The sequence below is a fragment of the Eurosta solidaginis genome, chromosome 5 (genome assembly GCF_040869045.1).
Source record: "Eurosta solidaginis isolate ZX-2024a chromosome 5, ASM4086904v1, whole genome shotgun sequence".
Taxonomy (NCBI): Eukaryota; Metazoa; Arthropoda; class Insecta; order Diptera; family Tephritidae; genus Eurosta; species Eurosta solidaginis.
In genome coordinates, this window is record NC_090323.1 from 28,001,458 (window position 1) to 28,027,453 (window position 25,996).

General features: G+C 39.4%; 2 protein-coding genes across 6 annotated transcripts in view; both read left to right on the top strand.

Moving 5' to 3' along the window:
* The window catches only part of bbg (big bang), a 753,080-nt gene that overhangs the window by 113,937 nt on the left and 613,147 nt on the right, over positions 1-25,996 (top strand). The gene's annotated exons all lie outside the window — the stretch shown is intronic.
* On the top strand, positions 5,453-15,673 carry LOC137233638 (trypsin-1). Its single transcript, XM_067756840.1, has 5 exons — positions 5,453-5,662; positions 13,883-14,267; positions 14,446-14,834; positions 14,899-15,078; positions 15,442-15,673. Exons 1-5 carry the CDS (start codon positions 5,594-5,596, stop codon positions 15,613-15,615), a joined length of 1,197 nt encoding a protein of 398 aa, XP_067612941.1. The 5' UTR covers positions 5,453-5,593; the 3' UTR covers positions 15,616-15,673.

A 25,996-nucleotide genomic window follows, 5' to 3' on the forward strand; every position in this document is an offset into this window, starting at 1 on the left:
TAAGATTAGATTCAAGCTGAACAGCAGCGTGCGCATTAAAAGCCTAGTTCTCACCCACCGCAAAGTCTAATGGATTTTCTGCTTGAGTTTTTGACACTCAAGAAAATTGATCCGCTTTTATTACACTGCTAGTTTATGTAGTAGGGCCAAATTACGCCAAGCGATGAAGCTAGGCATTCACGGACAAAAGTCATTTATTATGCAGGAGAGCTCATAAGCCATGATTTCTTCTGCATTAATCGAACAGTCATATATGTACCGAACTTACTTAAGGAAGTTTCTATATGTACATGAAGTGCCGATGATCTGGCACAACCATTACGTTAGATCTTTAATTATATTTAATTTTGAGGACTTCACTCTGCCAATTTTCGCTCTACCTGTATAGTGTCGGTTTTTGGGAGCGTTATAGATATTGATGTTCCTTTGCCGTATATCGACCTGGTACATCCCGGTAACAAACACCATTAAGACACTAGTCCGATCATATCGGAAACGTTTTAATGTAACCAAATTAAACCTACTAGGACATCTGGCCCCACCCCTAGTTTCGTCAATAGCTTGGGGTAGCCAGAATCTTTGTAGCAAGATTCCACTCTAGTAGCTGAGGTTGACGATTGGGTTGCGGTGTCTCTATAAAGCTACAAAGTTTTATCGAAATGTGTCCCTTAAACGTCATCTAGAAAAGGAAGTAATTCAACCCCGAAAGCTTTCCACAGATCGAATGCCACAGTCACCCCTCCTGAGGATTAGGTAGCTAGCTCACTTTGAGGATGTGTTAGCATTAGCTTGTCGATGCTATTTGGGCCCACTGGATTTTAGGATTTAGCCTTATTTTTAGCTTTCCACGTTCTTCTTATATTTGGCTCATATCCTTTTTTCAACCTATGTCTTTATTTCTTAAGTAATATTTTTGAATTTGCAGTCCCCTGGATGCTACTGGTGCACAATATTGACTTTCTTACTAGTTCGGTGCTGAAACTTTGAGAAAATTCCAGAAACAAGGCGAAATCATGTAAATGACTGGTGTTGCTAATAACAATTTCGAACATCTGCTGGAGTAGGGAAAGCCGCAAAGGTTCTAAAAGGCATTCTCCGTTAGAATTAATAAGGTTTATGTAGCTTCTGCAATCTAAAGTGATAAAGCAAAGCGGCCACTCGAAAGATTGGACCAGTAGTGTAGGCTAAGAAGGGGATCCCCCGGCGTGATACCTTCACTTGAACTGCACACCGACCTTACGATCTTCGTGTTACTACAGGATATAACGGTGGCGTAGAAAATCAAGACGTAAAAACTACGCACTTTCAAATAAAATTTACCTCGATCTTGGATAAGTTCGCCAGAGATCCTTGTAATCTGACTATCTGGCATCCACTTCCAATTAGGAGCGTCTCGCTATTCAAGAAGATATACAGGCTGTAGAGTATATGCTTAGATAACTGAGGTACCATCGGTGTAAGTACTGAAACAATTTTAACATTTGTACTTGCAATAACTGGGCACTGCCGTATTGATAGGCATGCAGAAAAACTAGGAGTGCCTTATCGTCGATACTGTAGGAGTTGTAAAGACGAAGAAGTGAAGAAAACTTTAAATAACCTCATTTGGAACTGCCAGGCTTTACGTAGCACCAGACAGCACTAACTGCGAGCTCCCTTTCTTACTTTTTTGTGCCAGATCAGGGACTATGATATCAATGACCATTATTCTGCAGCATAGCGGATACATGAAGGGGCCTGATGTGGACTACGGCTGACCAGCGAAACTGCCGACTCCATAAAGCCTGCTACGACTATGTAATATATTCCCGGGAAATTTTTTTATTACGGGATATAGTTTAAACTAATCTTAAAATAGTTACGTGCAATTGCAAGATGAGGTCTAGCACATCAAGGTCACCCTCAAGCCCACCACAGTTAATCTAAGGGTCGCGCTTGCATCCTGGGTATCCGAGCAAATGCTATATTATTTCGCCGTAGTATTACTGGATAACATCCCACGCATAGCTTTCGAAATCGCATCGACTTCCACTGGAAAAAAAACTAACTCAACCTGATCCAGTGAAAAGTATAGCAGAATAGTGTCGACAAAAACCCAGTTCGCATTCAGAATACACTCATTTTAGAAGATGCTTGGGTGCCATATGTTTTAGCAAAATGTAGGGTATGTGAAATGTGTTTACTGAATTATTTATAAAAATTCATTCCACACTCATTGTGTTTATTTGCTACGCAATTACAAAAGCTTGCAGCTTTCAATTCTATTACTGTTGTTGTTTTTGGTACTGCAGTAGCCTAACTGCTGCAGCTATCTGCTTACAGCTTTCGTCAAAAGTCTTTTTGCGCATTTGTTTCATCTTTATCTCGCAACATCTTCGTGCTGACCCAGTTGAAAGCAAGTGGAACGAATTGGCCAACAGCATGTAGGCAAAAGCGAAACAAAAACGCATAAGAAAATAAAATAAAAAAACAACAAAAACTAAAAACAGCATGCAATGTGGTCATTAATAAAAAAAGATAGCGCTATTTGAGTGCTAAAATCTTACGGCACTTGCTACATTAGAATACCGTTAAATGCTTGAATTTGCCCAGTTCTTGGTTGCTTCACTTCCGTTTCAACTTCTTTTCCATGAAATCATAATTTCACATAAATTTTTAAGAGCATTTTTAAATGACAATAAAAGAGTTTATGACAGTAGAGCGTAGAAAAAAATTATTAATTTTCGTCTTAATTCTGCGGAAAAATTACGCTTAACAGCAAGTTCGTTGCTCAAGTCTTTCGTTAGGTGCTGCTGCTTCTTGTATACACTTGCTGCCAGTTTTACTCGCGTTGTTTATACTAAATGAAAAAATTAAGACTATTTATGTTATTTGTGCTCTAGCGATTAACCTTAATCTCGTCACCTGTCAGCTTGACTAAGTCGTTGAATTAGTACAGCATAAATGAGCGCTTGGGTCGGTGGTCAGCTTAAGCAGCTACAAGTGAATATCTATGCATCCTTAGTTTGCTAGCGTCGCAGTTAAGATGACAAGAACGCACGCGTAATTAAATTGAAACTGGTTGTTTTACATTGTTTTTGTATATTCATCTTTTATTTATGTATTTATTTTTTTCAAGTTAATCCTCTAATTATACATATTTATACTTTTCTATTACTTTGAACTTTTTCTTGACTTCCAGCTAAGTTTGCTGCTACTTAGCTTACTTTCGAATTCTTTTATTCTTGAGGCTATAAAATTGATAATGATATCCATATACGAAATCACTCGTGTGCTGAGAAAAACTTAAAAGTTGCTAAGCAGTAAGGAATTCCTATACGCTCAGCTGTTAAGTGCTTTTGTTCTGCTGACCCATATTTGTTTAATGTTATGCTTAAGGGGGGTCATCATGCTTAAGTGTGATTCGTAATTTCTTGATAATTTTAACTGCACATTTTTCACAGAAATACAATTCACATGAATAACCGAAATATTTGTATGCGTATTGCTTACTTACTTAATTAGCGCATAACACTTTGAATAGTTATGGTCGTCCAAAAAGGCGCGCCAGTCGTTTCTTCGCTCCGCCAACTGGCGCCAATTAGTCACGCCAAGGAAGTTGAAATCGTTTTCCACCTGGTCCTTCCAGCGGAGTAGGGGCTGTCCTCTTCCTCTGCTTCCATAAGCGGATTCATATAAAAATACTTTCTTAGCCGGAGCGTCATTTTTTATTCGCATAACATGGCCTAGCCAGCGCAGCCGCTGCGTTTTAATTCGCTGGACTATGCTGATGTCTGATTAAAGCATGTACAATCCTCTTCCGTACTCGCCATCGCCAATGTGTATAGGTCCATAAATATTTCGAAGAACTTTGCTATCGAGCACTCCTAGCGCCGTTTCATCTCATTTCGTCATGGTCCATGCTTCTGCACCATATAGCAGGACGGGTACGAAAAGTGACTTGTAGAGTATGATATTCGTTTCTCGAGAGAGAACTTTACTTTTCAACTGCCTACCTAGTCCAAAGTAGCATTTAATGGCAAGAGTGGTTGTTCGCTAGATTTCAGAGCTGATGTTGTTGTTATTGTTAATGCTGGTTCCCAAATAAACGAAGTCTTTTACTATTTCGAAATTAAGACTGCCAACAGTGGCGTGGTTGCCAAAGCGCATATGCGCTGACTCTTTGTTCGATATCAGCTCGTACTTCGCTTTGTCCTCATTCACCATCAAACCCATCTTTACCGCTTATTTTTCCAGTTTGGAGTAAGCAGAACTAACGGCGCGGGTGTTTAGGCCGATGATATCAATGTCATCAGTATACGCCAGTAATTGCACGCTTTTATAGACTATTGTTCCAGAGCGGTTAAGTTCCGCAGCTGGTCTAGTTTTCTCTAGCATCAAATTAAAGTAATCGCACCTCGTCTGTCTGAAACCTTGCTTAGTTTCGAACGACTCGGAAATGTCATTTCCAATTCTGACTGAGCTGATGATGTTGCTCAACGTAATTTTGCACAGCTGCATAAGATTTGCGAGGAAACCAAATGCAGACAAAGCGTCATATAGGCAGCTCCTTTTCGTGCTGTCGAAGGCGGCTTTAAAATCGACGAAGAGGTAATTTGGTGAAGTGTGTCGATTCTCTTTTCGCGGGTTTTTCCAAGATTTGACGCATTGTGAGAATCTGGTCGATGGTAGATTTACCAGGTCTTAACCCGCACTGATAAGATCCAATTAGCCGATTCACGGTGGGCTTCAATCTTTCCCACATTACACTTGATCAGACCTTATATGCGATATTAATAAGGTTGAAGCCGCAATAGTTGGCGTAGTTTGCAGTATCACCTTTCTTGTGGACTGGACAAAGAACACTTAGATTCCAAGAGTCGGGCATACACTCCTCCGACCATATTTTGCGAAGAAGCTGATGCATGCGCCTTACCAACTCCTCGCCGCCGTATTTGAAGATCTTCGTAGGCAATCCATCAGCGCCCGCGGCCTTGTTGTTTTTCAATCTGATTACTGCTATTCTGACTTCGTCATAATCGGGTGGGGGGACATTTATTCCATCATCATCGATTGCGGTATCGGGTTCGTCATCCCTGCGCGGTAAATCGCTGTCTCCATTTAGATGAACAGAGAAGTGTTGGAACGCTTTGAAGACAAAAAATATATAAAAATCATGCTACTAAACGATTAAAAATTATTCCTTTGACTTTAATACGTTAAGAAGCAGAAAGTAAGGCAAAATGAATGTAGAACTATAAGAAAACAGAATAAGAAGACCATAAGTTAACATGAATAGCAGTTGGAGCCTGACCACAAACGGCATGGCAAATCGTTTAATTGATTACAGAAAAATATGTCAGATTTTTGTTTTTTTGCAATGATCTTCCGATCGTAGGCACTGGGCAAAAGAATACTGACTGACGTATAAGAAGCAATCGAAGGCAACTTTCTCCTTTAGTTGAATCACGAGTCTTGCGTAGCGCAGAAGGGCTATGGAAACAAGTCAGACGTTGACAAAATAATTATTTTAATTAAACTGTAGGTTTAAAAATAAGGGAAAAGACAAGAATCAGAAACAGCCAGCAAACCTAGTAACCGGTGGCTAGTCAAAATGAAAATTAGCAAATTCAAGTCTGCGGTGTTGGCTGTAATCTTGGCGCTCTTAAGAGCTGGAAAAGCGGTGAGTGGATAAAAAAGTGAAATCAAATGAAATCAGATATGTGAAAAGTGAAAAATTTTAAATATTTACTGTGCTGAAAAGAGAGTACCATTAAATTGAATTGAAAAATTGCAAACATAAAAGCAGAGTTAATAATAAAAGATATTTTCTAAAATTACAATAAAAAAATCGAGGCGACTATCCGGCCGGAAGTTGGTTTTTCCAGCAGGAATGAAGATAAACGGCAAAAAAGGAATACAAAAATACGAAAATTTTTTTTGTCGAATTATCTGGACGTCCTATTTAAATAGAAGTAATGAAATGAAGATAAATAAATTCACACTTCCTTTATATAAGTGAATCATAAATATGTCTCTGAACACAGAATATTGGTGAATTTTGATTTTGAAATCTTAGCAGAAGCTGTTGGAAACACCTGAACAAAATAAAAAACTATAAAAGTAGAGCGCAGAGCATCGCTGGCTTCTATAAGTCATCTCAATGTCTCCCTTTGCTGGGTCCCTGGGCACAGCGCTATTGAAGAGAATGAACGCGCAGATGAGATGGCTAGGAAAGCTTCCGATTTGGACAAAAGTGAGGTGGACAGCTCCGTCCGACCACCGCTGAGTTATCTCCTGGGGAGAATCGGGGATAAAGAGAACAGGAGAACGGACTTTCTATGGACCAAAGGGGTTGCCTCCTTATGGCCATGGTTGGATAGGAAAGGCATCAGCTTGCTTCTGAAACTGAGCAAATCCGCGGTGAGGGTACTTACGGGTGTCATTACAGGTCATTGTGCTAGCGCACCAATGCTCCGACGGTGGTGTATACCAACAAGCTCCCTATGCAGAAGCTGTCTTCCACTTTCTCTGCCGATGTCCGGGGCTTCAAAGAAGAAGGCTCAGATTTCTGGGCTTACAGTTCTTCCACAGTCCGGCAGAGGATGGAGAGGTGGACGTATCGCTTCTTCTTGGGTTCATCAGGGAAAAGCAAGTGGTTCGTTGAGGACCACTGGGAGGTAATGGGGTTAAACGAATGTGCCCCACCCTGCACTTACTGAGGGCACTCACAATGGACAAAAATGCCTCCGAGTTGAAGTGTGGGTAATACCCATGCACGCCCCCTTAACCTAACATAATCTATAGTGAACCGGGTTTTTAAAGTACACTTGAATTGGTAACTTAGCCGTAAGGAATATATTAATAATCGATTAGACACCGTTTGATGGAAAAATGTCTCCTCTTTTGCACGATTTTTTATACAGATTGTTTTGTGCGCCCCCAGAAAAACTTTTTGTCATATTCATCTACATCCTTAAGCTTCTGAAATACGTTTAAAAAGCCAAGGCTTCTAGCATACCGGTAAGCTACTTAAAAGTCGATAGGAAAATTCAAAGTCTAGTACGAGTTTTCTAAATATTTCGAACCTTTCGCCAACTAGCGGAAACTTTCCACACTTTTGTTGCATTGTCTTGATGATCTGCACAATGTGTGAAGTTACGGGGTTGTAGTTCAATGCTAAGTCTCCTAAACATTGATCGCCGAAGTCCCCCTTTTGTACAATTTTCGTAATACTCAATCGGCGCGTCTCTAGCTCATGTGAACGTTACATGAAAATCGATCTCAAAATTCCAAATTTCGTACGCCACCTAGCGAAGTTTTCATTTTGATCAATACATCACGATTTCCTGAACGGTTTCTAGCTCAGCGTGAAGTTATTAAAAGTTGATCACAAGACTCCATTTGCTCTGAACGGATTTTCTAAATACCGCGATCCATGCACCATTTATTAAGAAGAATATTTTATTCTAAATATTACAATTTGACGTTCTTATTTATCAGTAAGTTAATTAGAACCCGATCCTTACATTCCTAGTCTCGTACGAGTTTTTAAATTATCACGATCCGTACGCCATCTAGCGGAGTTTTTTCCTTTCGTTGCGTTGCCACGATTCCCGCACACTAGTATAACGTATAAAGTTTCAAGCTCAATGAGAAGTTACTTAAAACTGACCGCAAGATTCCACCGTTCGATATGGATTCTCTAAAGATTTTTAAATAACTCGACTTCAGCTCTTTTTTGAAGAATTGCTTATCTAAAATATTGCATTTTGATATGGCTCTAAGCTATGTAAAAATTTTCAGGTCTCTAGGTTATTGGGAAGTTACTTAAAACTGGGCAGCAAAATTTCGAATTTTTTTAAATTACTATCTTGGCGCCACCTACCGGCAGTTTTTTCAGTCATGTCAATCACGCAAAGACCAATTTTGCACTATTGGTTTCATGACTATATCTGAATTAGTGCTAATCGGATGCAGAAAGGGACAGTCGGTAGTTGTACCAGCAGAACTTAAGACTGTCTTGTATGAGTTTGAAATAATACTCCAAGGCAGCGACTATTTTAGAACCACCAGCGATGGAGCCAACTGATAAGGCTTTAAAGAAGTCTGCCACTTCAGGGCTTCACAATGTTAAAAGTGTCAGTTGAAAGCACTGCGAGTTGACAGAACTAAAACTTTTTTGTGTTTCGTGGAAGGCGGAAATGCTTTATGCATTGGCCGGAATATTTAAGCCTCACTGCGAGACTCTCCAAGTGAAGGACTTCTTCCATGAAGGGCTACCCACTATAACCTAATCTCCCACGACCCGTGCAAATCCCCGTACCTGGGACCGCTTTCAGAATAACTTCGGGTACTGGTGCGCTCTACGTGAGCTCCATGGCTACTCTCACGCTAATAGGCTAGGCATACGTCTTCTAGCGGCCACCTTGGTGTGATGGTAGCGTGCTCCGCATATCACACCGAACGTCTTGGGTTCACACCCCGGGCAAAGCAACATCCAAATTTTAGAAATAAGGTTTTTCAATTAGAAGAAAATTTTTCTAAGCGGGGTCGCCCCTCGACAGTGTTTGGCAAGCACTCCGAGTGTATTTCTGCCATGAAAAGCTCTCAGTGAAAACTCACCTGCCTCGCAGATGACGTTCGGAGCCGGCATAAAACAAGTAGGTCCCGTCCCGCCAATTTGTAGGAGAAATTTAAAAGAAGCACGACGTAAGTTGGAACAGAAGCTCGGACTAAAATCTCTTCGGAGGTTATCGCGCCGTACATTTATTTTTTATTGTTTTTATACGCCTCACATATGTTCTGACCGTATCCCATCTGTCTCTTCGGAAGGTCATGTTATTGATGACACTGCATGGGGAAAGATCGCCAAGTATCTCCTTCTACCCTTCTTCGCTGATCGGATAAGTGCTGCATTCGGAGAAGGTATGGCGTACATTGTCTATTATCCGACAATACACGTAGCGCGGGTTATTAACGTTGCCCGTTATGTACAGGTATTTGCGGAAGTATCCGTGTCCGGTTAGAAACTGGGTCATGTAAAAGTCTACCTCGCCGTGCGGTCGCTTGAACATGGATTCAGTTCAGGGATTAGTTCCCTAGTCCACTTTCCTACGATGCTGTTGCTCCACTGTTCTTGCCAGCGTCGAATCGATTCTTCTCGCGCCTGCTTGGCAACAGCACCTCTATTCGCTTGCGATCCGTTGTCGTATATGGGTTTTATTTCCTCAGCGTGAAGATAAAACGGTATGGTTCGCGCAACGACCAGGAAAGCTTCAGCCGAGAACGTGCGGTAAGCCGGACCGAGGTGAGGGCGATTCGGTTCTTCCCGTATTTCATTGCGTTCGCCCATATGTCTGCACCGTACAAGAGTATAGAATCCGAGGCTGACAGAACTAGAACTAGTGGCGGCTCTCAATGAGATAGTTGTGTCTTAGTTCGGAACTAGTGCGATTCGCTGCAGGGCTGTGACAAGTTTCAGGACTTTAGAACCGCGCGGAGTTACACAAAAATCGATTTAAAGATTTGCAAATTTTTTACCGAAATTTTCGGACAAACATGCAAGCGACCTAATATAAAAGAAGTAAAATCATACTAAAAAAATTAAAAAAAGTATAAACAAGTAAGGAAGGCTAAGTTCGGGTGTAACCGAACATTACATGCTCAGTTGAGAGCTATGGAGGCAAAATAAGGGAAAATCACCATGTAGGAAAATGAACCTCGGGTAACCCTGGAATGTGTTTGTATGACATGCGTATCAAATTAAAGGTATTAAAGAGTATTTTAAGAGGGAGTGGGCCATAGCTTTATAGGTGGACACCTTTTCGAGATATCGCCATAAAGGTGGACCAGGGCTGATTCTAGAAATTGTTTGTACGATATGGGTATCAAATGAAAGGTGTTAATAAGTATTTTAAAAGGGAGTGGGCCTTAGTTCTATAGGTGGACGCATTTTCGGGATATCGTTATAAAGGTGGACCATGCGTTTGTACAATAAGGGTATCAAACGAAAGGTGTTAATGAGTGTTTTAAAAGGGAGTGGGCCTTAGTTCTATGGGTTGATGCCTTTTCCAGATATTGCCATAAAGGTGGACCAGGGGTGACTCTAGAATTTGTTTGTACGATATGGGTATCAAATGAAAGGTGTTAATGAGTATTTTAAAAGTGGGTGCGCCTTAGTTCTATGGGTGGACGCCTTTTCGAGATATCGCCATAAAGGTGAACCAGGGATGACTCTAGAATGCGTTTGTACAATATGGGTATCAAACGAAAGATGTTAATGAGTATTTCAAAAGGGAGTGGGCCTTAGTTCTATAGGTGAACGCCTTTTCGGGATATCGTTATAAAGGTGGACCAGGGGTGACTCTAGAATTAGTTTGTACGATATAGCTACCAAACAAGAGGTGTTAATGAGTATTTTAAAAGGGAGTGGGCCTTAGTTCTATGGGTGGACGCCTTTTCGAGATATTGCCATAAAGGTGGACCAGGGGTGACTCTTAATTTGTACGATATGGGTATCAAATGAAAGGTGTTAATGAGTATTTTAAAAGGGAGTGGGCCTTAGTTCTATGGGTTGACGCCTTTTCGAGATATTGCCATAAAGGTGGACCAGGGGTGACTCTAGAATTTGTTTGTACGATATGGGTATCAAATGAAAGGTGTTAATGAGTATTTTAAAAGTGGGTGCGCCTTAGTTCTATGGGTGGACGCCTTTTCGAGATATCGCCATAAAGGTGGACCAGGGATGACTCTAGAATGCGTTTGTACAATATGGGTATCAAACGAAAGATGTTAATGAATATTTTAAAAGGGAGTGGGCCTTAGTTCTATAGGTGAACGCCTTTTCGGGATATCGTTATAAAGGTGGACCAGGGGTGAACCTAGAATTAGTTTGTACGATATGGGTACCAAACAAAAGGTGTTAATGAGTATTTTAAAAGGGAGTGGGCCTTAGTTCTATGGGTGGACGCCTTTTCGAGATATTGCCATAAAGGTGGACCAGGGGTGACTCTAGAATTAATTTGTACGATATGGGTATCAAATGAAAGGTGTTAATGAGTATTTTAAAAGGGAGTGGGCCTTAGTTCTATGGGTTGACGCCTTTTCGAGATATTGCCATAAAGGTGGACCAGGGGTGACTCTAGAATTTGTTTGTACGATATGGGTATCAAATGAAAGGTGTTAATGAGTATTTTAAAAGTGGGTGCGCCTTAGTTCTATGGGTGGACTCCTTTTCGAGATATCGCCATAAAGGTGGACCAGGGATGACTCTAGAATGCGTTTGTACAATATGGGTATCAAACGAAAGATGTTAATGAGTATTTTAAAAGGGAGTGGGCCTTAGTTCTATAGGTGAACGGCTTTTCGGGATATCGTTATAAAGGTGGACCAGGGATGACTCTAGAATGCGTTTGTACAATATGGGTATCAAACGAAAGATGTTAATGAGTATTTTAAAAGGGAGTGGGCCTTAGTTCTATAGGTGGACGCCTTTTCGGGATATCGTTATAAAGGTGGACCAGGGGTGACTCTAGAATTAGTTTGTACGATATGGGTACCAAACAAAAGGTGTTAATCAGTATTTTAAAAGGGAGTGGGCCTTAGTTCTATGGGTGGACGCCTTTTCGAGATATTGCCATAAAGGTGGACCAGGGGTGACTCTAGAATTAATTTGTACGATATGGGTAACAAATGAAAGGCGTTAATGAGTATTTTAAAAGGGAATGGGCCTTAGTTCTATGGGTTGACGCCTTTTCGAGATATTGCCATAAAGGTGGACCAGGGGTGACTCTAGAATTTGTTTGTACGATATGGGTATCAAATGAAAGGTGTTAATGAGTATTTTAAAAGTGGGTGCGCCTTAGTTCTATGGGTGGACGCCTTTTCGAGATATCGCCATAAAGGTGGACCAGGGATGACTCTAGAATGCTATTGTACAATATGGGTATCAAACGAAAGATGTTAATGAGTATTTTAAAAGGGAGTGGGCCTTAGTTCTATAGGTGAACGCCTTTTCGGGATATCGTTATAAAGGTGGACCAGGGGTGACTCTAGAATTAGTTTGTACGATATGGGTACCAAACAAAAGGTGTTAATGAGTATTTTAAAAGGGAGTGGGCCTTAGTTCTATGGGTGGACGCCTTTTCGAGATATTGCCATAAAGGTGGACCAGGGGTGACTCTAGAATTAATTTGTACGATATGGGTATCAAATGAAAGGTGTTAATGAGTATTTTAAAAGGGAGTGGGCCTTAGTTCTATGGGTTGACTCCTTTTCGAGATATTGCCATAAAGGTGGACCAGGGGTGACTCTAGAATTTGTTTGTACGATATGGGTATCAAATGAAAGGTGTTAATGAGTATTTTAAAAGTGGGTGCGCCTTAGTTCTATGGGTGGACGCCTTTTCGAGATATCGACCTAAATGTGGACCAGGGTGACCCAGAACATCATCTGTCGGGTACCGCTAATTTATTTATATATGTAATACCACGAACAGTATTCCTGCCATGATTCCAAGGGATTTTGATTTCGCCCTGCAGAACTTTTTCATTTTCTTTTACTTAATATGGTAGGTGTCACACCTATTTTACAAAGTTTTTTTCTAAAGTTATATTTTGCGTCAATAAACCAATCCAATTACCATGTTTCAACCCTTTTTTCGTATTTGGTATAGAATTATGGCACTTTTTCCATTTTTCGTAATTTTCGATATCGAAAAAGTGGGCGTGGTCATAGTCAGATTTCGGCCATTTTTTATGCCAATAGAAAGTGGGTTCAGGTAATTATGTGAACTGAGTTTAGTAAAGATATATCGATTTTTGCTCAAGTTATCGTGTTAATAACCGAGCGGAAGGACAGACTGTGTATAAAAACTGGGCGTGGCTTCAACCAATTTCGCCCTTATTCACAGAAAACAGTTATCGTCCTAGAATCTAAGCCGCTACCAAATTTCACAAGGATTGGTAAATTTTTGTTCGACTTATGGCATTAAATGTATCCTAGACAAATCAAATGAAAAAGGGCGGAGCCACGCCCATTTTGAAAATTTCTTTTATTTTTGTATTTTGTTGCACCATATCATTACTGGAGTTGAATGTTGACATAATTTACTTATATACTGTAAAGATATTAAATTTTTTGTAAAAATTTCACTTTAAAAAATTTTTTTTTTAAAAGTGGGCGTGGTCGTTCTCCGATTTTGCTAATTTTTGTTAAGCATACATATAGTAATAGGAGTAACGTTCCTGCCAAATTTCGTCATGATATCTTCAACGACTGCCAAATTACAGCTTGCAAAACTTCTAAATTACCTTCTTCTAAAAGTGGGCGGTGCCAAGCCCGTTGTCCAAAATTTTACTTATTTTCTATTCTGCGTCATAAGTTCAACGCACCTACCAAGTTTCATCGCTTTATCCCTCTTTGGTAATGACATATCGCAATTTTTCAATTTTTCGAAATTTTCGATAGTGGTTATAGTCCGATGTCGTTCATTTTAAATAGCGATCTGAGATGAGCGCCCAGGAATCTACATACCAAATTTCGTCAAGATATCTCAAAATTTACTCAAGTTATCGTGTTAACGGACAGACGGACGGACGCACGGACGGACGGACGGACGGACATGGCTTAATCAATTTTTTTTTCGATACTGATGATTTTGATATATGGAAGTCTATATCTATCTCGATTCCTTTATACCTGTACAACCAACCGTTATCCAATCAAAGTTAATATACTCTGTGAGCTCTGCTCAACTGAGTATAAAAAAGTTCTAAAAGCTAAGTTAAGGCAATAAAGTAAAACATTTAACTACCAAATAAGCAATTTCAAATATTGAATATATTTTCAAAAACTTCATTAATAAAAAATATACTATATTTAAAACGCAATATTTCCCAAGGAACCGGGCTATATATATGAACCACCCAACAATAATTTTCCCGCTTTACCACAAGAAAATTTCGCTCCCAACAACGGTTACTACTATCCACCACCTTCGGTTTTACAACCAGATTTATCTCAACAAAATTTCGGTGGCTACTTCTATCCACGACCACCATCACGCCTTCCGCCATTATCTGCGGAGAATGTAAACTACGAAACAAGCAATGATACAACAGCTGGCTCTCAAATGCCAATCGTAATGGGTGACTTCATCGATGATATTATCAATCAGCAGAAAGAGCAAATACTTACATCATTGCTGGGTAATAGCGATGCGGCGAGTGCATATGGAGATGACGATGACTCAAAAGTGACGAAATTTAATAAATGTGCTTCGTGTAGTAAGTGATGAGATTTTAATGCTGCCATATTAACAAAAAATAATTTATACATTTTTTTTCCTTATTACTACCAATTACTTCCTTTCGCTCTATGTTGTCGTGCGACGCTTCTGTTTCACTCTATCATTCTCATCTTCACTCATCATCTCACAACCTACTCTATAAATCTCTCTCTTAGCTTGTGGTGTACCGAATGTAAATCGCATAGTTGGCGGCACTGTTGTACCATTCAATAAATATCCATGGACTGCACAGTTACTCAAAGGTGATCTCGTCTATTGCGGTGGTACGCTCATTAATGATCGTTATGTACTCACTGCTGCTCATTGCATTTATGGACAGAGCGCTAAGTCACTCTCCGTACGCTTGTTGCAACTCAATCGTTCCACAAATAATATGGGTATTACGAGGCGTGTCAAATCGTTGCTAATGCATAGCAAATACAATGTACATACTTTGGTTAATGATATTGCATTGGTGGGAATGTATAAGCCAATAGAGCTCTTTGATCCAATGCGTCCAGTTTGTTTGCCTAGTCGTTGGAATCAGAATTTTGATTTTAAGGAGGTATGTCGTGATTAAATACAATTTATAAAAACTCGTAAATTGATTTCTTTTTATGATGTTTAAGGGCGTTGTTGCTGGCTGGGGCTTGACTTCTGAGGATGGCATGGCTTCAAGTGTCTTGAGAGAGGTTGCGGTGCCAATAATTACGAATACGCAATGTCGTGCTACGTCGTATAAATCTATGATCACGGATACGATGTTGTGTGCTGGGTTGGTTGAGAAAGGTGGCAAGGATGCTTGTCAGGTGAGAAAGAGCACGTGAAAAAGTGTCGAGTTAGGAAAAGGAAAGTTTGAAAACAACGATTTGCTCTTCTATAGATATCACTAAATCTCTTCACTCAATTTTGTTATATCGTCGCTTACTCAGTTTTCTTACCCAAAACTATCTATGCTCTATAGTTTTTTCTCTAAAATGCGCCCGTCTTTTTCTGTTTCCTTTATGACTCATATCTCACAGTTCAGACAGAGCTTTTGTCTTCTTCGATCTGTATAATGCTTTGCCCGCTTGCTAGCAAAATATCGTATCAGCTTTATGTTTTATCACCTTTTTTATAGCTCTCTCTTTACTCATTGTTGTTTCATATACCTTTTATTTCTGTTAATTCAGGGCGATAGCGGTGGTCCATTAGCTGTTCGTGAGCGTGTCTTCCAATTGGCTGGTGTTGTTTCGTTTGGATACGGTTGCGCTAAGCCGAATGCGCCTGGCATCTACACCCGAGTCAGTCGATATTTGGAATGGATTTCGACGAATACGAAGGATGCATGCTATTGCACGAAATAATTAGATGTATAAGTTGAATATAAATCAATAAAGAATCAGTTATTTATTTTAAATTGGAGAGAGCTGTGTTTAGTTTTTGCAATAAAAGTGAACATGAAGTTATAAAGCTACGCTAATAAAATGTATTTTAGCTTTAAATCTCTCTCTGCTTACTAACAAAAGTCACGCTATTTAAGTCCGTAATCCAGTTATCTTCAAAAAGAGAGCAATCGTAATTTTTCTCAGTAATATCGCTCCCTTGTCACATATCAATTTTGGAATCGCTGTTTCCATTCGACTTGTATACATGTGAAAAGCCGATGGTTTACATGTGTAGGCCGAGCATAATTCGTTGCTGAGGCCATAGTACAGGTCTACAAGTAGGATATGTAGCAACACGCACATACACAGCCACGCTCACCTGATGAAATGCTTGTTCTTGTTCGTTTTTTTTGTGGATGCTGTTTGGCACTGTTGTACTTCTTAGGTCCAAGAAAAGTGAAGTAGCTGCTAACGAAAACTGCGTAAAATTTTTATTGTCAAATTACAAAGAAATATCCTTATTTACTTTCAAACGAGCACTTAATTACATCTCTCTTTAAAATCCATATATTTTGGACAATTTTAATTAACAAATTGTGATACTTTATTACCGGGGACGATTGCTAAAACACGACCAAAACCGTCGGGGGAGGTTTTTGCCTTGCTTCCAATATCTCGAATACTTTTTCACCTTTGGACTATTGATAACAGGACAAAACGCGTGCTTTCATTTCTCTTTCCACATTTTTGGACGGGTTATTGCAGTCTACCTCGGTTTCAAACTGTTTTTCGCGGAGAACTTTTGAACGGGTAGAAAAACTTAGCCTCCGTGTTTGTATTCTTAATACTGGAATAACTACGCGTCCTCAGATACCCCAATTCAAGACTTTTGTATAATTTTCTGTAGGACCCGTATAGGTGCACTACATTTTCATAGTAAATTCGTTCAAAAAAATTTACCATCACAGCAACCCATATATGATATTCCGCTCCTTTTTTTGTTTCCCTGCGTCGCTTTCCGCGACAGCAACCCCGGTAAATTTGGCAATTCGTTCAGTGTCAAACGCATGTTTCACGCAGGTTCCACTGAGTTCTACAATAGTTTGACACTGACCGAAGTGTCAAACGGCAGTATGTTAGAAAGAGAAAGGAATTGCTTTCTTCTCATACATATCATACTTGTAAACCTGTACTATGGCTCAGGCAACCAGCTGACTATTACCACTCTCATTACCAGGGAGAAGAGAATATGAGATTGTTCTTGAAGTATTCGAAAGTTAAGTTCTCAGGGAAATTTATGTTCCTTTTCGTCATACCGTGATAGGGTAAATGCTGAGTTTAATGAGCTTTACGTATATATGAACACAGTGCAACGAGTTTAAGCCCAAAAGTTACGCTAGGTCTTGTTATGAAAATGGTTAAATACACGGAACGATAGGAACAACTACATCGAGCTGGAAGAGGCAGATAGAGGAATAATTGATCTCCCTTGGTGTTCCTAATTGTGAAGAGAGCCCCAACTTTTAATAAAAGATGAAGGCTACTCTTACCTTGTGGATACAAAGACAGCGATGGAGCAAGTACTGATATCTGATGGTGTTCCTAACTGACGAGAGTTGCTTTGCAATGAGCAAAACCCCCCCGACTGTTAAGCCAAAACTAATTATGAAAGATGAAGGCTTCCTTTGCCTTTTGCGTAGCAACGAAAGAGATGGAGGAAGAATTGATCTCCCTTGGTTTACCTAATTGACGAGCGTTGCTATGCAATAGGTAATATCTCCACACGCTTAAACTTAAATAGTAATGGAAGATGAAGGCTTCCCATGCCCTCTGAGTAACAAAGAGACAGATGGAGGACGAATTGATTTCCCTTGGGGCTCTTAATTAACGTGAGTAGCTACGCAACGGGCAACATCTCCAGACGGCTAAACGTAGATTAGCAATGAAGACTGAAAGCTTCCCCTGCCTTCTAGGTAGCAAAGGTATAACGCAAGCTGAGTAAGGGAGACCCATGAAAAGGATTGCAGCCGGAAGTGATCCAAGCATGCTAGGTTTCACTGCACAAGCATCTTATGCCTCCGTGAAATCTGAGATATCAAATATCCGAGAGAGTGTTGTAATATGGAGGTCATTAACATTGAACAGAAAACAGCCCATTCCATTCAGCCCAACTCACGATTACTTATTACACTCGGTGATGTATTTATCGTAATAAAAAGAGAGAGAGAGGTAGCTCATTGCATACCTCGTTCAGTTTTTGAATGCCATAGGCAACTGCGGCTACCATCCATCACATCAATGCTTGATATGTATGACATGAGTTTTGGCCAAAGTATCCTCTCTTTGGCTCTAGGCTACAGTTGAGCTAAGGTGTCAAAAGTGTTCTCAAGTATTTGGCACTCTCAGAGAGACTAGAGATGGCAAGTGAAATTTTGCCATTTTCGCTTTAGTACTGAAAAGCACGTTATATCTTTGAGGGTTTTCTGCTTAATCGGGCGGCCTCCGTACCAAATACTAGTACAAATACGTCGTCCGATCGGCCGTCACAATAAGTCAAATTGTTTCAGGTTGACGGAGTCTTCCCATCGGCCAAATGCATAGCAGTTAAAACAGGACCCTGCACAATTTTCATGCATAAATATACGTGAACTCCACGGCTAACGAACACAAGATTTCACAATATGCATTACAGCAACTCACAAGCTTTGCTTTGTGCTATTTTGCTACCCAGCAGCAATTTTAATTTCTTTCAAAATAGACTTTGCCGTCTGGCAATACCCTGCCAGATCGTTGGATCATGTGGTCCACTTATGTCATACTAGAGTACTCCCTGGATTACTCTAATGTAATGCTGAGCTGAAGTATATGGTCCAGTCCAGGACATCGCAATGTTAATTGGACAATATTTTTGGTATGAATTGTGGTTAATTTTGGAGCACTCGGTTGGTCCATAGCGAGTACTCCATACATGCATGCTTGGAATACTCGGGGTTTTTGCAGGGTAATAGCATTCTACAATAAAATATGTGGCAATTATGCCGCAACAACCACTTACCCAGTGACCAGTACAAATATCGGGTACATATAACAAGCACACATACATTTGTACAAAATAAAAGCAATTGTGCGTTCACTATCAATTGCACATTCCATTGTGGCAATGGTAAGTATGCCAACAAGGACATAAACCGCTGCACGCCAGCACAACATCAAAAGTTGCCGTCTTACAAAAAAAAAAAAAAAAAATAGTACAGGCATAACAACAGTTGTTACTACTTGCGATAATACTTACATAGTTGTTGTCGATGACAGTTGAATAATTCGTTGGGTTGACAGTTTACAAGCGATAAAATGTGATGGCACTTAGTCAATGTCCTTGAATGCATGACACAACGTGAAGAAGATCGAAAAGGCAATGGGATCACAGATGGTGGATAATGGCTTAAACAGATACAATACGTCACCGGAACAACGTACGCTATTTTCCACTGACAGCACTTACATATGTGGAGTGGGACGCATAACAACTGACGTAAATACTTTTATTTAGCAATCAAAATATTAGTAGCTTGTCCGCGACCCCCGTGTTGTGGTGGTAGCATACACCGAAGATCCTCGGTTCACGCCACGTGAAAGCAACATTAAAATTTTAGAAACAAGTTTTTCCAATTAGAAGCAAGTTTTCTAAGCGGGGTCGCCCCTTGGAAGTGATTTGCAAACACTCCCAGTATATTTCTGCCATGAAAAGCATTTCATTGAAAACTCAACTGACATTCAGATGCCGTTCGTAGACGGCATAAAACATGTAGGTCCCGTCCCACCAATTTGTTGGAAAAGTAAAAGGAGACGTGGCTGACCTATGTCAAAAGACGAAAATTGGCATAGAATGACGGATGCAATGACTAATACATTGCTTAACTGGGGTCACCTTTAAAATAAACACAGCCAACTCTGCTGTCAGTTTTTTCCACTGCGCCAAATAAGTGACGTATTGTATCTGTTTAGACCATAATTAAGGCATCATGCCTGGAGAAAAAGCCGTGTGAACGAACAATAGCCGAAGGTATGATTATGAAGGAGATGGGTCTGCACAGTTCCTACAGGGATTTTTCGTTACTGCATTATTTGGGGGGGAAAAGAATGAAGTATAAAAGAAATATTAATTAAACGCTTATAAATAAACGCTGCTATAAATAACACATTTATCATTTGCGTAGTTTGTAAAAATATGATAAATATTATCGTGTTTTTATCAGTACATATTTTACTATCCCTTATTGTATTATGCGCTCTTTGCGGTGCTCGAGTTTCCATAATAATTCGCTTTTGCTCCAAACAACAAATGGCAATGAAATGTCAATCAACATAGCAAATCGATTTTCCTATAGCTACAAATAATTTTGCTGAAGGTTTTGAAGGTTTATTTATTTAGCTGATAGCAGTTGCTTAGAGGTTTTAAATAGAGTCATTTTGCATAGCACCAGTTTAGCTAGTTCAAAAGTTAGAATTTAAGAGTGCAAGGCTCTATCTTGGTTCCACTACTTTTTAGTATTTTTATTAATGACATATTTAATGCATGCCAGCATGCTCATATGCATGCATATGCTGATGATGTCCAACTATATTTGTCGGGAAATCATGAGGGGACAAACGATTTATGCTCAAGATTGAATAATGACTTAACATCCATATTTGAATGGGCTAGGAAAAATGACTTATGCATGAACAGTGAGAAATCATACGTGTTGCCTATATCTAAAAAACGAATAAGTTTCTCAAGTATTCCGCCCTTGCGCGTTGCCAGTAAATGTCTCAAACTCGTTTCAAAGGTGACTAATCTTGGTTTTGTTATTAACACGACGTTGTCCTGTGATGATCATGTAAATTCGGTGGTTAAGAAAGTATACTATATCTTAAGAAACTTACGAATGTCTGCTATTTATACTCCGGTCAATGTTAGAAGAAAACTTGCAATTCAATTGATTATGCCGATCATTTGCTACTCTGAGCTAGTGTACAGTAAACTGAGCTCCCAGTCTGCTCATAAAATTGATGTAGCATTTAATCATGTTACACGTTATGTTTTCGGCTTAGCCAGATTTGATCATATATCCAGTTGGAGAGCGCGTCTACTGGGCTGCGAAATCTTCGAATATCTGAAAGCTAGGAACAGCATTTTCCTTTGTCAACTTATCATGTATAAGGAGCCTAGTTACCTATATGATAAGCTAATATTCCCCAGGTCTGCTCGAATCAACGACCTAATAGTACCAACTTATAACTATCTAACATCTGGACGGCTATTCTTTGTCAATGCCATTCGCCTATGGAACTATATTCCAGTATCCGTACGTAGTAGTCTAAATAAAAGCAACTTTAAAAATGTTCTTTATGCTCATTTTAGTTGAAAGCATTATACTTCTTGAGTTTTCGCCGTCAATATGTATGAGTGTATACAATGTTTTGTTATTGAATTTAATTATTTGTTTATTTTAGATACTAGTAAATTACGATAATTCTCTATGTTTGATGTGATTATTTAACCTACATAACCCTCTGTTATGACTTTTGTTCTTTTTTACATTGCGATTTATCTTTTTGTTGTACTATAAAAGATCCTAGATCTTATTGTACTAATACTATTTTTGCAATAAATGATGATGATGATGATGATATGAGGGTAGCTTTTTTTTCAGAAACGAAAATTACTATAATATCGGGCATTTATATACAAACAAATCTTAAGCGTAAAATTTAACACTGAAAATACTAGATCATTTGCATCAAGTATATTTGCTTTAGGTGAGTAATTATTGTTAGGATTATATAACATTCAAACTATTTGCTTTGATGCTTTTATTATTGTTGTAAAAGTAATGCACATTTTATTTAAGTGTAAATATGTACTTAAATAGTTGTGGGAAAAAATTGCTGTTGTATACAATTCACCGCTTGCTACCGTTTAAGATGATGTTTTATAGATTTGGTCACCATACCAAGTAGAAGATTTAGATACATACATATTGTGGCGAATATTCGCATTTCGATGCATCACTATGCTTTTTTGGAGTCAATCCGATTTCTACTTTGAAATAAGGAATGAGTTAAAAACATAAAAAAAAAAATAAATGCAAGTTAATAATAAAATACATAAATTAATTCAAATAAATTAAATAAAATCAACCTAATTTAAATTTATCAAAATTAAATTAAATTAAATTAAGTTAAATTAAATTAGATTAAATTAAATAAAATTAAACTAAATTGCATTAATTTAAAATAAACGAAACTTAATTAAATAAAAAATAATTAAATTAAATTGAACAAAATAAAATTAAAGACAATTGCATTAAGTTAAATTAGATTAAGTAAAATTAAATTTAAATAAATTCAATTCAATTCAACTAAACTAAATTAAATGAAATAAAATTAAATTGGATTAAAACTAATTAAATTAAATTACATAAAATTAATTTGAATTGAATTGAACCAAAGAAAATAAAATTAAATCACATCAATCATTAAAATGAATTGAATTAAGTTAAATCAAATGAAAATAAATTAAATAAAATTTAATTTAATTCAATTAAACTAAACTAAATTAAATTAATTAAATTATATTCAACTAATTAAAATTAAATAAAATAAAATTAATTAAATTAAATGGAATTAAATTCAATTAAATTAAATCAAATTAAATAAAATTAAAATAAATTAAATTGAATTAAACTGACTTGAGCTGAAAAAATAAAATAAGATCACGTCAAAGAACCCATATTACTTACTTAATTGACGCTTGACCGTTTAAACGGTTATGGCCGTCCAACAAGGCGCGCCAGTCGCTCCTTTTCTCTGCCAATCGGCGCCAATTGGTCACACCAAAGGGAGTTTAAACCGTTTTCCACCTGGTCCTTCCAACGGAGTGGGGGCCGCCCTCTGCTTCCATAGGCGGGTTCCCATAGAAACACTTTCTTGGCTGGAGCGTCATTTTTTATTCGCATAACATGGCCTAGCCATCGCAGCCGCTGCGTTTTAATTCGCTGGACTATGTTGATGTCTGCGTATAGCTCGTACAGCTCATCGTTACATCTTCTCCGGTACTCGCCATCGCCAAAGCGTAGAGGTCCATAAATCTTTCGAAGAACTTTTCTCTCGAACACTCCCAGAGCCGCCTCATCTGCTGTTGTCATGGTCCATGCTTCTGCACAATATAGGAGGACGGGTACGAAAAGTGACCTGTAGAGCATGATATTCGTTTCTCGAGAGAGAACTTTACTTTTCAACTGCCTACCTAGTCCAAAGTAGCATCAAATTAAAGTAATCGCACCTCGTCTGTCTGAAACCTTGCTTAGTTTCGAACGACTCGGAAAGGTCCTTTCCAATTCTGACTGAACTGATGATGTTGCTCAACGTAATTTTGCGCAGCCGTATAAGTTTTGCGGAGAAACCAAATTCAGATATAGCGGCATATAGGCAGCTCCTTTTCAAGCTGTCGAAGGCGGTTTTAAAATCGGCGAAGAGGTGAAGTGTGCCAACTCTTTTTTCGCGGGTTTTTTCCCCCATTTAGCGTATTGTGAAAATCTGGTCGATGGTAGATTTACCAGGTCTGAAGCCGCATTAATAAGATCCAATCAGCCGATTCACGGTGGGCTTCAATCTTTCGAACAACACACTTGACAGGACCTTATATGCGTTGGTAAGGAGGCTGATTCCGCGATAGTTGGCACAGTTTGCAGTATCCCCTTTCTTGTAGACTGGGCAAAGAACACTTTGATTTCAGTCGTTGGACATGCACTCCTCCGACCATATTTTGCGAAGAAGCAGATGCATGCGCCTTACCAACTCCTCGCCGCCGTATTTGAATAGCTCCGCAGGCAATCCATCAGCGCCGGCGGCCTGTTGTTTTTCAATCTGGTTATTGCTATTCTGACTTCGTCATAATCAGGTGGGGGACATTTATTCTATCATCATCGATTGCGGGATCGCGTTCGTCATCTCTGTGCGGTAATCGTCTCCATTTAAGAGAGAAGCGAAATGTTCCCTCCATAATCTAAGTACTCTCTCAACATCAGTTAGAAGGTCGCCGTTTTCGTTCTTACAGGAGTTTGCTCCGGTCTTAAAACCTTCCGTCTGTAGCCGAATTTTTTGGTAAAATTAAATTAAAGATATCTCAGTATTTACTTAAGTTATCGTGTGCACAGACAATTCCTTTTTTCGTCCTGAGCATTTTGATATGTGGAAGTTAATATTGTGACGATTATGAGTGACACTAAGTGATACTCGCATCCCTAGTCTGATGCTAAGTAAATAAAGTCACAACAACAGTAAAGCAGACAGTCACTTGTATCTACATAAACGAATCAATCATTATGTCTACACATATGTAGGTACACGCAGCTGAGAAGCAATGTACAACCACATGCATATATCTGAGATACTCCTGAAAGTATGCAATGAGAGAAGCTATAAAATCGTGCAATTGTAGTTACAGTTGAGAAATTTGAGAGCTGATGGCAACTAGTAGATTCTGGAAATGGAAGCGCCTAGAAGATACGAACGTTGGCAGAAAATTGCAAATAAGGGGAATTGCAGCAAATTTGTTACAATTGGTGTCAGAAGAGGAATTGTTGAATAAATTCCAAAGCACAACAAGGACATGGCGAAGTTAAGTGAATTATGGATCCAGTAACTGAAAAAGGAGTTGGAAGCTCGTGGATTGAATACAACCGGCAATAAACTCGAGCTTCAGGCAAGACTACGAGGCAAGACAATGGAAGCAGAAGGAATTAACGTGGAAGAATATGTGTTTCATCTTGATGGCGACGAAACAACAACAAAAATTGAAGAGAAAAACGAAACATCGCAGATAGTTACCAGCACAGACTTGAACACGATATTGGCTGCAATATCTGCACAAACATCGACAGTAACATCAATGTCGTCGCAAATATCGTCCGAAGTGGAAGCACAGGAGCCACACATTTCAGAAATGTCGTCGCAAATATCATCCCAACTGGAATCGCAAAAGACAGAAATAACATCTCAACTGGCATCTCAATTGGAATCCCAGGAGGACCGTATAACATCCAAGATGGAAACACAATTGGAAGAACAGAAAACATACATGGCGTCACAAATTGAAGAACAATTAAAAGAACAAGAGGCACGCATAACATTACAGCTCGAAGCACAAGAAGAGCGTATCTCAACATAGCTGGAGGCAGAGGAAACAAAATTCTCATCGCAGCTGGAGGCTGTTAGTGAACGACAAGATAAAGTGGAGGCCGAGATGGATGCTTTGAAAGATCGGATTCAGGAGTTACAATTGAACCGTCCAATCACTTCAACGTCTACTCTGAAGGTAAAATCCCCAACGTTTGATGGTTCTGTTCCATTCCAGGTATTTAAGCTCCAGTTTGAGAACACCGCAGCAGTGAATAACTGGAGTGCTGAAGATAAAGTTGCTGCACTGTTCATGGCATTGAAAGGACCTGCAGCTGAGATTTTACAAACCATTCCAGAGGGCGAACGGAACTGTTATGAAGCATTGATGGGTGCTCTAGAGAGACGATATGGAACTGAGCATAGGAGACAGATATACCAAATGGAGTTACTGAACCGCTTCCAGAAGCCTAGTGAGACGTTGCAGGAGTTTGCCTCGGATGTTGAAAGGTTGGCACATTTGGCAAAGCGGACGCACCCGTGGAGTACACCGAGAGGGTAAAAATCCAGAGTTTTATAAATGGCATACGGGACGTTGAAACAAAGCGAGCTACATACGCAAACCCAAAGCCAACATTCGCAGAAACGGTGTCACAAGCTCTGATTCAGGAAACAGCGTCGCTTCTGTGTAAGCAAATTTTCAAAGCACGTCGTGTGGAAGTAGAAAGACCAGAGTGGGTAGACGCAATATTGGAGGTGCTGAAAGGATCGCAAAAGCGGAGTGAAAGAGTTATCAAATGTTTCAAATGCGAGAAACCGTTCACATTGCACGTTATTGCGATCTTGGTCCTAATAGTTCCAACAATATGGGTGGCCGTAAACGCAAAGTTGGAAGAGATGAGCAAGAGCGAATAAGATGTAGAGATCGAGAGCTTGCTCCAGCTATTGAATGTCCTGTGATATCTGTCTCGCAAATTGGAAGGAATTCAAGCAGTCTTACCGTCAGAGGGAATGTCGATGGCAAGGAGCGTGTATTGATTGTAGATACGGGCGCATCTCATTCCTTAATCCGATCTGACTTGGTCAACAGGAGACTAAAACTGTTACCTGGAGCAAGGTTGCGTACGGTTACTGGCGAGTATAACCAAGTGCAGGGAGAAGTGGTATGTGAAGTCTTGATTGGAAAGGTCACAGTTCT

Bases quoted from the DNA above. Each gene is read 5' to 3' on its own strand.
- LOC137233638 (XM_067756840.1), top strand. From the start codon at position 5,594: ATGAAAATTAGCAAATTCAAGTCTGCGGTGTTGGCTGTAATCTTGGCG. The intron at 14,268-14,445 runs GTAAGTGATGAG...TCTCTCTCTTAG, and splicing joins TAATAAATGTGCTTCGTGTA to CTTGTGGTGTACCGAATGTA. The intron at 14,835-14,898 runs GTATGTCGTGAT...ATGATGTTTAAG, and splicing joins AGAATTTTGATTTTAAGGAG to GGCGTTGTTGCTGGCTGGGG.